This window comes from Typopeltis vanoorti, chromosome 16 (assembly GCF_054136105.1).
Source record: "Typopeltis vanoorti isolate ZY-2024b chromosome 16, IOZ_Tvanoo_1.0, whole genome shotgun sequence".
Classification (NCBI taxonomy): Eukaryota; Metazoa; Arthropoda; class Arachnida; order Uropygi; family Thelyphonidae; genus Typopeltis; species Typopeltis vanoorti.
This window is the reverse complement of record NC_143564.1, coordinates 67,870,103-67,882,469: the sequence shown is the minus strand read 5'-3', so window position 1 is coordinate 67,882,469 and position 12,367 is coordinate 67,870,103. Positions and strand designations below refer to the sequence as shown.

Genomic DNA, 12,367 nt, shown 5'->3' with positions numbered 1-12,367 from the left:
CATACTTTAATATGAAAGTCTTTCATTTATTATAAAATAGTGAACTTTTAGTATTATTTTAATGATTTTTTTATAAAACTGGAAAATGATATTCATATGCAATGCAGTATAGTTATTTTTATACAAAGCGATTCTTTCAAAATAAAAATACGGTTTCTTACGTATTTGTTACAAAACAGTGCATTCAAAAGTGAAAATGAATATATAAACGAATATTAAAACCAATGCACTACTATACGAACAGCAATTACTTGACTACTATCGAAAAATTGAAAATTTTATACTATGCTATACTGTACTCGCCACTATATTAGAATCATGTGAATCCAGTTTTAATTAATAAAACTGTAGTAAATATCCTAAATATGATTATTTAAATAAAGAAATAGATATTAAATTAAAATATAAATTTTAGAGTAGGGTTTCGAATTATTTTAGGTCTTATCGAGTCAGAATAATTACTGATGTACTATAGTTTTTATTAGCTTTTCCGTGTGGTATTATTATTAAAAAAAAGGAAAAAAGAATAAAAAAAAAAAGAAAAGAAAGGTGGAGCAGTGGGTGCTTGAGTTCACTTAATCTTACTGAATGCAGTTTTTATCTGGTTTTGAGTTATGAGCAAGGCCACCTACGACACAACTGGAGTTATAACATTCTAAAGAGAGAGAGAGAGAGAGAGAGAGAGAGAGAGAGAGAGAGAGAGAAGCAGAGAGATAAATTAGCCAGGCCACCAGATGAAAGTCTGTCCCCTGTCTAAGAGCATGTAATGGAGATAAGGGAAAGCAAGAAACAATGGATGCCGGTTAGCCTTCTCCGTACAGGGTAGTGCATGCACCAACAGAAATCTGAACCTCCCTTTGCCACACCTTATTTCAGGGACACGTTCGTATACCTCTGCAAGGACGCACAGAGCCAGCGATAGAGACCTGGGGACGATTAAACGGTTACATATGCAAGCCGGTCACCTACTTAACTAATGCATTAACGGAATTGCTTGTCATAGCTGTCTCGGTGGTACTCGGGAAGCTCACTGCCAGGCTACTCTTGTTGGGAAACGTAGAAAACGGAATATATTATTATTTTGTAATCTGCGTTACACATTGATAGAACGCCATTTCTAGAAGTATTACTATTTAGTATTAAGAATTGTCCTAATTTTAAGTTGTTTTGATTTTTAAAAATTGTGTCCCTATGAAAACTAGCTAAATGTTTAGATGCTAGCAGGCTCACTGCTGGAACGCATGTGAGCCTTCTGTTCCACCACTAAAGTTTAATGGAACATGTGTTGAGAGGAACTAGACTGATATCATATGGAACAACCAAGCATCATATACCCTGCTTTTGATTAATAATTGTATTCACGTGTCATGAATCATCTGTCATTCGAAAAACGACTATACCTCTGTGTATATGTTCCAACAGTGGGTGAGGGGAGTTTTTGTTCAATGCATTGCTTTTAGAATACTGAGAACCCGTATCCGATCTCCATAACTCATGAGGAGCTGGCTTCCAGAATAACTGACCCGCGTTCGAGTGTGCATGTTGCATCTAATACTGATGCAGTAACGATTATCCTAATCGCCAACCAGCATTGTTTAGTTTCTTGGGAAGTTCTGAAGGATTGCCTTAGTAGACCAGTTAGCTTTCCTCAACCCTTGTAGGAGTCGTTTTATTTCTTTATCTCTTTCTTTCTATCACACTCTGAATCTTTCTTCTCACATTCATTTTCTCTTTCTCTCTCCGTCATTTCTCTTTCCTTTCCTTTCCTTTCTCTCGCCTCCCCTCCTTTTCTCTGTCTCACTCCATATATCTCTCCCCTATTTTCTCCTTTCTGTTCCCACTCTCTCTCTGTGATCACCGTCATCATCATTATCATCTCTCTCTCTCTCTCTCTCTCTCTCTCTCTCCTTACCAGTCTCTCTGTCTGAACCATTCTTTCATTATCTTCAAGTTATTCTTTTATCCATTGATTCTCACTCTCATCTCTTTCTCTCTCCTCTTCCCTCCGTTATTTCTCTTCTTTCTCTCCTCCTCTTATCTCATTTCTCTCTCCTCTTCTTTCCTTTCTTTATCTCCTTCAAAACATTATTTTATCCATTCTCTCTCTCTCTCTCTCTCTCTCTCTTCCTCCCGGTATACTCTCATTTCTCTCTCTCTTTCATCTTCTCTCCTTCCCCCCCCTCTCTCTCTCCTGTCTCCTCTCCTTTCCCCTTTCTCTCTCTTTCATCTTCTCTCTCTTTCTCTCTGAACCTTTCATTCATTCGCTTATATAATTCTTTTATCCATTCATTCTCTCTCTGTCTCTCTGTGAACCTTTTATTCAAAGCATCATCTTTTTTTTGGGGGGGGGATAAAATGACCTGGAGTCTAATCGCATATAGGACGCGCGGTACCTTTATAAAACATTTTTAACTGACGATGAGTTATCGGGTGAATTAGGCATGTAGATGATTATTCATCATGTGGATAGGTTTCGAAGAAGCCTTTATATTTTTACTGACTTCCTCAACAGCTTAATTCATAGCTTAAGCCACAGAATCCAATTTATAGTGGAAGTTGAAAGGAACAGAGTAATTCCTTTCTTAGATGTTCTTATCTCAGTGGTGGATCATAGTAGACTTTCCTTTGAGATATACAGGAAATAGTGCAATATTGGAAGATGCTTACATGCTATGTCACACCAGCATGCTGTTCAGAATCTAGTTTAAAGTTTCCTTGTTTCAGGGAGAAAAAATCCTGCCGACTCTGTATGGATTCAACAGGATTTTTTCTCCGGGGAACTCATACTTTTCTTCCTCAAAACAGGCAGATCGATCAGAGAACACACCCATTGACAGATATAATATACTGGCCTCAAGCTTTACTTAGTCATATGATTACAATGAAACCAAATTTCTTCCCCTCATTGAAACGAGCTCGTTATGCGAGTATATGATAAAATTTAAGTGAGCGTCCCTCACAAAGGTTGTTTGACTGGTGCTACGTTTCGTAGCGCCAGTTCTAACAAGTTATTTTATTTTAATTAATTTTTATCATTTTTTGGAGATTGTGCAATTGATGAGATTGATGAGTCCATTTATTTTGCAGTTTCTCTGTTCTCAATTAGATCTAGTTTTGTTGTCTCTGTGTTCCTGCGTTTTTTTAATATGGAAAATCACTAGGAATCTTAACAAATATTCCTGTTTGATTATTTCACAGGAGTGTATGTTTCTGCTGTCCTTGGCACCACTCCACTTTTATTGAGAGTCGCATTCTGATGAGTTTTGTTAGGTCTTTTATCTAGGGCAAGTTGGTGTCATCCTGATACGAATATTTATGTAGTTAAGTCAAACCGTTCATTACAGCCTTTCACTCATTGCTTTATATTCTGTTCTCGTTTGAACCCCAAGAGATATGCATATATAATGAGAGTGCATATGGGTGCCTCGTCATTTGTTGTTTTATACGATTTTACGTTACATTTTAACTTAAACAAAAAAGAATGGCTATTTCATTTTAATGTAATCTGTAAGATCTTGCACCTGGAAATAAAGAATTGTTATTTTAGATAAAGAAATAATGTACATTATTTCGTTATTTCTCTAGCCAAAAGGCTATAGGTTCAAATAAAGTGGGCATGATTGTCTGTGATGGTCTTTAGGTGGGAAATGAATTTCATCGCCCGGTGTGAGATCGCTCCCCCCCCCTTCTTATTGGAGGCCTGAACTGGCTTGAAATTTTGTATTATAAGTTTACAACCTTTCGTGGGTGAGAATTACATAAAAAAAAGACATATTTCATCTCAAAGGATATAGTTGTTCATAATGTTTATTTTATTTATTTATTTTTGAATTTATTTATTATTATTTTAAAAAGGAAAATATCCTTAAATAAAGGAACGTTTTCTAAATTTGAGCGCTGCAATTTCATGTATTTATTATTTTAATTCCAAACGAAGAAATTAGTTACACTAATTTTAATCTAATTTTATCTCGGAATAAAATTTGGAGGTTATTTTTAGTTATGTTACACTCTACATCCTAATTTAAAGGAGACGTGGTCGATGTAGACATATTTTTTTCTTTCAGCCCAAAGACAATTGCGAGTTTAATTATTAATCTTCCGATTAAAATTTTAGAATATTAACTTTCACAGGGCACATCACTAGGCTACCGAATGACATCGAAGAATAACGTGTTAAGGTTACATGCCGTTTATAAGGATTGATAGCAAAGATTCCCAAAAGAAAATTTCAGGGAATGGTTTTTATTATCAATTATATGTATAAAGAAGTCTTAAATATTGTTTATTTATTATTGTATCGGTATTTAACTTACTTAAGCCTCATGTTCAAAAATGACTTTTTTTTTAAAGATAAACTAATATTCTACATTTTTTTCGAGTTGTGCAGTGTGCGTGTGATGCAAACCGGAGGACTGCATCAATTACAGAAACTGACTTTCTGATAATGATTTAATCTGAGAAAATTTGTACGTCATCATTTCTAAATAACGAAATTTATCTTCTTCGCCTTCTTAATCCTCTCTCTTTTACCTTTTACGGCGTAGAGGTTTTTTTCCCCCATTCTTGTAACCGCAACCATCTCGAGGATAAGGTGGTTAACCCTATGCCTCCTGATGTGTTCACGGGGCCGGTTTGCCCCGTGTTCTCGGCGACGAAAAACCCCAGTTTCCGGAGGAAACAAAAATCCTACCTCCGTATGAGACCGGCTAACTCACCTTTCGTCGAAAGAGACCGTATAAAGGTTCCTCACTTTACTGATGGGAATCGAACCCAGGTCTTTCCGACCAAAGGCTTTCGTCTATACCGATTGAGCTACGGAGGCTCTAACAAAATCTCTACTAAGTGTAATTTGGTTATAATGTATATTTTGACTATTAAAAGTGTACATCATTGTCTAGTTACATGTTCATACTTTTCATCACACGTCAGAGACGTATGTATGATTCTTGGATGTATGTAGTCACAGTTTTTTTTTTTTTTTTTTTATAATTAATGTAACTCTCACGAAAGATTGTAAGCATATAAGACACAATTTCTGTGAACGGGCAATGAGATTTTTTATTTGGTATTCTTTTATTTACATAATTCGGAAACCTTGCTCTAGAAAATTAACAGAGAACTTTTTTCAACCCACTTCAGGCCTCCAATAAGCTGCACGGTGTTCTTACTCCGGCGATGAAGTTCATTTCCTACCTAATAACATTCACGAACATCCCTGCGCACAGCGGGATTCCAATCAGCAAGCTGTTGGAGAGATACGCTAACTGCTCCATCAAGTAAGCTTCTGGACACTACTTTGCAAGTCTGATAATATTCTTCTTCTTTTTTATTTTTTTAATGTGACTGTATTTTGTCCCATGCATATTTATAATTATTCGATTCAGTGTTAATTTAACAGTGAATGATTCTGCGAAATTTTAATTTAAGACGGTTTTTTATTTATTTATTTATTATTATTTTTTTGTGTGTGTGTGTGTGTGTGTGTGTGTGTCATGAAATATGTATGCGTTTCCTTATTCAGTTTAGATGGAATATTTAAATTAATTGTTAACGGACTGTTGAGGTCATGGTGATCGAAGCAAATTTGAAAAGTGATGTAACCTTTTCGAATTATTTTTACCTAGCGTGCATCTTTGCCGACCTTCAAGTTAAACATCGTACTTGACAACTCAATAGTGATATTTCCGCTTACTGTAATTTTCAATCTTAAATGCATGTTCAACAAATACAGTTTGGTACGGGTCTAATTCTCACCAATGCCAAATTAATTAGTGAATTTTCTTAGGAAGGATTAATTGTTTCACTATCTGGATCTTGAGGAAACAATATAAATGTGGCCTAGAAGAAACAGGAAGCAAATTTATTAATTTTAGATTTGATTCAGACTCTAATCTCGAACCAGTGAATGATCGGTGCAGACGCTGAAATGTATTGCATTTACTTGCTCAGTGTACCATATGTGATATGTATGCAGTCATTTTTTTGAGAGCTTGCAAAAGGTTTTTTAGAATGCAGGTAGGTTAATTAATTTTTTTGTTTTTTGCATTTATCTTTTCATCTATCAACAGAACTACATTGCAAGATAAAATTTAGATGTTATCTGTAGTATATTATTGAAAGAAAGGCAAACATTCTAACTGAATCTTAAACTTTTTCTCTAAACTTTAAATGAAAAATTTATATGACTAAAGCCGAAAGAAACAATAGGAGTATGTCGGTATATACACTGTCGGTGCCAGGTTATTTTGCGCCCTAGGCAAAGTTTACAAGTGTGCCCCTTATTTCATAAACTGAAATGTTTCTAATTGACATTAAACAAAATAAAATTGTCTTTCAGGTTAAATTAATAGGACTTTTTTTTATTTTCTTTTTTAATTAATTTGAAAATTCTCCGTTATAATTCATTTACAAAAAAAAAAGTTATAAAATACCGAAATTTAATATTTTAAAATGTTAACGTTTTAAAATATTTATCTTAACTGAATTTTAAATAGCGGTAAGTTCAAATCATTTAGGTAAGGAACAAAAAAGAACCAAGAGTTAAATAGTAAAATAGTGTGATGTGTGAGGGATAAGGAAAAAGAATCGATACCTAAATCATATATCACTATTTAATTTTGATATTTTAGTAAAGTATGAATAAAGCATAGGTTGAAGTTTTACGCCCTAGGTGGTTGCCTAAATGGTAACGTCGGCCCAGGGTATATACTGTATTTATATTTACATGAACATGACTAGTTACGTTCGCATTACAAAGGACCTCTTCGGGATTACAAAAATCACATAATGAGCATAATGACATTAGTTTGAGGTAATTTGAAACAAATATTTACTATTAGCATCAAAATTTTTCTTATGTGAATATATATATATTATTAAAGTACTGCACATTGAGAGAGAGAGAGAGAGAGAGAGAGAGAAATGCTGATGTAAGATTAGAAAATGAAACTGCAAGGGATGTAATCTGTGGGTGCGTAGAGTAAAATGTTAGGGAAGTTCTTGCCCAAGCCAACAATAGAGAGGATTTAAAGGGCAATGAAAAGAAGGTAAAATATTATATGATATTGATGGTTGGTGCAAATGATCTGAGAAGCAGTATTGAAAGGGCAGCAAATGATCTAAGATCAGTGTCTGAGAGTGTACAACAAAAATCTAAGGAAGAGAATAGTAAGTGCATTACTATTCGCTTCCTTACCTTTTCTTCCTATGTTGGAAATACATAGGAAGAGAGAGATTTTGGAATACGTGAAAGTTTGAGGGCATTTGATGTCAGTAGAGAGCGACGTATGCAAGGGATGGATTACATTTCAAATGGAAGGTGTTTGGAAACGTTACTATTATTTGATCAAATGGAAGCGTTGGAGCAGGAAAGCTAGAATTGATGGATGGCTTAGGAAATGATATATCGTAGAATGCAATGGAGACTGGCGAATACAATAATAGATATATGACTACTGAGAATATTAGCAGAGTAATCATATAGGGAAAGCTTGCAATGCGTTGCATTTTCTGAATACAAATACCTGGAGTATCAGAAATAAAGAGAATGACTCGGAGCTTGAACTGACTCAGTGCATCCTAAGATTCTTGTTATTAGTAAAACATGGCTGACTGAAGATGATGTCCTGATAGATGGAAGCGTATACTATTTTTAGGCAGGAGAGTAAGGAGGAACGGAGTTGTAGAGTGTTATTTATGATAGCTCACGAGGTGTACCCTTTCATGGTATCGAACCCGGAAGAAAATGGCACTAATATTTTTGAGTGTATGATGTAAGATGGAGGTGGAGAGGATCAAATATTTGGTAGGATGTTGCTGTAGGACATAACACATAGAGGATGATGAACAAGACATATTGTAAAATAGAGTAATAACTGGTTATGGCAATAAGGAAATTCAATTTCTGGAAGTCTCGGAGGAACAGATGTCTTGCATAGCATGTGATGAAGGGAATGCGGGATTTGGCTATAATATTAGAGCAGATGATTGCAACTGATGTCCTTCTTGCCTCCAGTTGATAAGAGTATATTGACTTTGGGATTGTAAAAAGCCTAACAAAGCCATAAAGAAAAAGGAACCGGTGTGAAATTACAACGTACATGATTATAAGAATCATAGAAACTAGTCTGAAGCATTACCATGGATAGAAGAATTTTAAAGTAATAAGATAAGTATACTGCATGGAAACTAGTTGAGGAATATTTGTTAAAGCAGTGATTAATTGCATTGAAAAATAAAGAACTATGGGGTAAAATGGAAGGCTAAGGAAATCAAGAAGGAATTGCATATGAAAATAAGTTATGGAAAAAGGTGAAAGTACAGAACATTAGCATGAGGAATATAAAGTTCAAACGAAGAGGGTGACTTGTATAGTGTGTAAGGGAAAAAATAGAATTTGAGCGAAGACTAGCGCTACAGGTGAAGGATAATTCCTTGGGATTATCCTAAGGAACATTCGTTATGCGACCAGCAGGAAGAGGAATTATTGTGGACGAACGACCTTGCTATAAGGAACAGGTGGTGGTCAAGTGACCAATGCCGATGATATAGTAGAGTTGTTTAATGAATATTTTATTAGAGTATATCTTTCTCGCGGAGCAGGTTTTATTCCTAGGTTGACAGGGAGGGTTGAAGGATTAAAAGTGAGCGAGTGAAGTAGGTGTATTTAGAATACGAAGTACGCTAAATACCAGCAAGGCTGTGGAACTGGATGAGATTTCGCCACGTGTTTTAAAGAAGTGTGCTAAGAAATTAACAGTGCCACTGACTTTTTAATGCGAGCCTTGCAACTGGAAAATTCCCTGAAGAATGGAAAAGGGTAAAAGAGTGTCATTACACAATGGTGGTGGTAGAACAGAGCCATCAGACTAAATCATTTTGTATTACTTTTGTACTTGTTATGTTGTTGCAAGTTAAAGTTAAGCAGGGTAGACCTTCCACGATGAGTCTGTAAACTCTAAGATAGAGGTTTGTGATAATAATAATTAGTACTATAATTAAAATCTCACTCGATGAGATTTTGATCCCAGGAGAACTTAATAATAATAATAATAATACATAATAATAATCAAGCATTCAGTATCAATATCGCTTGTTAGTTTTCGGGATTTTGTTGGATTACCTTTCACCTTGGGGTCTCATACGTAGGTAGTAAGTTTTATTACTCCCGAAATTCGTTTATTTTTTCTTCCAGCAAACAGATTAGTCATCTTAGTCATCCAGAACACACACACACACACACACACACACACACACACACACACACACACACACACACACACACACACACACACACACACACACACACACACACACAAAGTGCGTGTGTGTGTTCTCATAATACGCTGTCCTCATTGCCCTTGTTGCTTCGGTCATAATTACAAACAACAACGACCACTTTTCGCCTTTATTACTGCTGCAACACATCCCATGGCTTGCTGAAAAAGGTATAACATTGCTAATACCAGTTGATGACGCTCATATTATTGTTTCTGTATTTCTCTCTTAGTTTTTGGTGGGTTTCTTCCCTTACTACTGAGCTCTATAAATCAACAATGATTAATAGCATAAAAGATCCAAGATATTTTATCAAGCCACAGTACCATTCTGATGTTTTTTGTTTGTTTGTTTCTGCAAATATTCTTTTACCCAAGGAAGGGGGGATAGAATAAAATGTTACTGAAAATACTAAAATAATCTATAGTTTTTTTTTTTAATAATCATTGAAAAAATCAGTATTAAAACAATGCTTACCTTTTTAGCTCGATGGCAAGGTGTAGAGCTATTTTGAAACTGTTTTCAAGTGCAAAATTTATTAATTATGAAACTTTCTTTTCACCATGTGAATGTAACTCAGCTTCGACGTTCCTTGCAGGAAATACATATAATCACCAACGCCAAATTATCTGAAAAATAGGAAATTTCACTACCTCTTCGATCCATGGTTCGAAGACATGGATATTTATGAATGTTTTAAGGTGGCCGATGATTTGCATATTTAGGTGTTAGATGATTTTCATCGTCTGGTGTGAGACTGCTATTCAGCTTATTGGAGTCCTGATGTGACTTGAAAAAGGACAATGTTCGATCGATCTCTAAGGTAGAATTTCCGGGTTATGTTCACCCGCTGTACTAAAATGTGTTACAGGTTTACAACTTTTCGTGAGTGGATTAACATGAAGAAACAAAAGTAGACTGGTGAAAAGCACCGTCAGTCTACTTCTGTTGCACTCAATTCCATCTGCGTCATCTAAGTTGGACTCCGAGTTATCCGAAAAAAATTAGTGGTCCACTGATATGAATTAGTATGTTCTTTTGACTATGTTAAATGCATTTTTAGTCACTGTTTTTTTTTTTGGGGGGGGGAGGAAGGGATGAACGATAGGCTTTGCAAGTTGCTACCCACTAACCGACTTCTAATAATAGCGCTATTTGCTTCGACTACTGTACGTACTGTTATTCCTCCGTCGTTTTAGTTCATTTAATGTAGCCGTTCAATGCTTGGTGATAATCGCTTTAAATAGCTGTTCTGCTTCTTCGTAAACAGTCTTTTCTTCCTCCCTGCAGATGTCTTCTTCACATGCCTTACAGTTTATTTGTTTTTTTTTCTAGAAGGATACGCAATAATACTGAATTACAGCAATCTTTTTCTTTCCTTTTTTTTTTATTGTATCTAATCCAATTTTCCAGCACACGGGCTGGAAATGACTTCTTTTTGTGGTTTTCGTGCACACGATTGCCATTACCAGAGTAGTGGATAGCATAAGCTATGTCTGAATTCAATATTGTTATTCCTCGAGGTGCCTTTCTTGTCACACCGCAAGTAAAAAAAAATAATAATAATAAAAAATAATAATAATAATGCAGTCACAGGAGGATAAGTTTCTTTAATATTAGAAGGAGAGAATAAAACGAAGTTCAGAGAGATTGGAAAATAGATAGTAGAGAAAAGAGATCAAAGCAGTTAGTTGACTTTTGTTTTTTATTAATAAAGTATAGGAATGTGATAAACGGCCATAGTCGTTTAATACGATATTTAATTTAATGTTACGACATTTAAAAATGAAAATTTATTTTTAAATATCGTAACATTTTTTCCCTCATAAAATTTTAAAATTCCTTAAGAAAAGATACTCTGTATTTATTTTCGAAAAGTATGCTGAATTGGACAATAGGTTGTTTTTAAGAATTAATTATTAAAGAATTGTTATACTGAAAAACTGTCTTAGTTTTTTAAGTGCATCAAGAACCTGAATAACATCAGGTTATTTTATTTTAAAAAAATATCATTAAAGGAAGATTACCTTTTTCCTAGAATGCATAGGTTTGGTTAGGTGGTATATTATGTAATATACGATTTACAGCAAACAAACCTGACACATTGATATCTTTAGCTTGTAGAATATTGTTATCCACAGTTGGACAGAATAAATAATCGATGACGTGAGGAGATTTTTTGGTTAGGTTTTAAGTGACATTCCAAAAAAAAAAAAAAAAAAAGTTTAAACATGACGCAATCCTGAACACAAAATAAAATATCAAAGTTGGAAAGAAAATATAGTTGCGGTACTCAAGCAGGTGTAACAATGACTGCATAGAAAGAAAGCCATTCACTTTGTTTTCGCTTACGTGACCTCAGAAACCAAGTTCCTCTTGACTCTTGACCTAGGAGCAGGCAGATGGTAAGGTGTATTTTCCCGCGCCTTTACTGTTACCGGTTATTCGACCATGAAGTTAACCTCCATACGGAGCCGGCTCGTGCATTACGGAATATTTATGCTTACTCACTCAAACACAATAGCGTAATGGAAAGTTAAATGTTCTTCTCGCATAATGCCCCGAGTACTCATGTGTATCGGATAATTTATTGTATTTCGAACAAATGCTGAGTGCATTGTGGAATATCATGTTTAAATAATGTTGACAATGTTGTAACACGTTACTGTATTAAAGTTGTTTTATAGTTTTTTGCAATATAGCGGAGTTAACAGGATACGATACACATCGCTAAAGAAAGATTCCCTTGATTCCTATTCGTTTCTTTCTTTTTCTTTTTTTTTTTTTTAATCCTCGTTGTCCTCCTAGTGAAATGAATTTGAAGTATCAGCTTACTCACTTATGCAGAATAGAAAGCCTTTGTGCCCACTTGTTTACTATTTCACATATTTCTTTTCTGTTGCAGGATTAAAACTAGGACGCATTGCATGGAATAACGTACTATACACGTGAATTTTGTCATGTCTTATCTGAATTATGTTTACGCGTAGACCCACACTATACCACTCAGGCTTCAGAAACCAGATCCGACGGAATAGGTTAGTTAATCATTATTCCTGTTGTGTCCTATGTTCGTATATTGAGTGTG

The 12,367-nt window shown here is 34.9% G+C and overlaps 1 protein-coding gene across 2 annotated transcripts in view; it reads left to right on the top strand.

The window, feature by feature from the left end:
* LOC150098101 (uncharacterized) overlaps positions 1–12,367 on the top strand; it is a 117,449-nt gene that overhangs the window by 20,253 nt on the left and 84,829 nt on the right. Inside the window, exon 1 of one of the 2 annotated variants that reach the window (XM_090405983.1) lies at positions 5,193–5,279. The exons of the other annotated variant lie outside the window; for it this stretch is intronic. Coding sequence (XP_090262109.1) covers position 5,279 — 1 coding nt within the window. The 5' untranslated portion in view covers positions 5,193–5,278. Of the gene's footprint in view, positions 1–5,192; positions 5,280–12,367 lie in introns of those variants that run through there. 2 annotated transcript variants of the gene reach the window in all.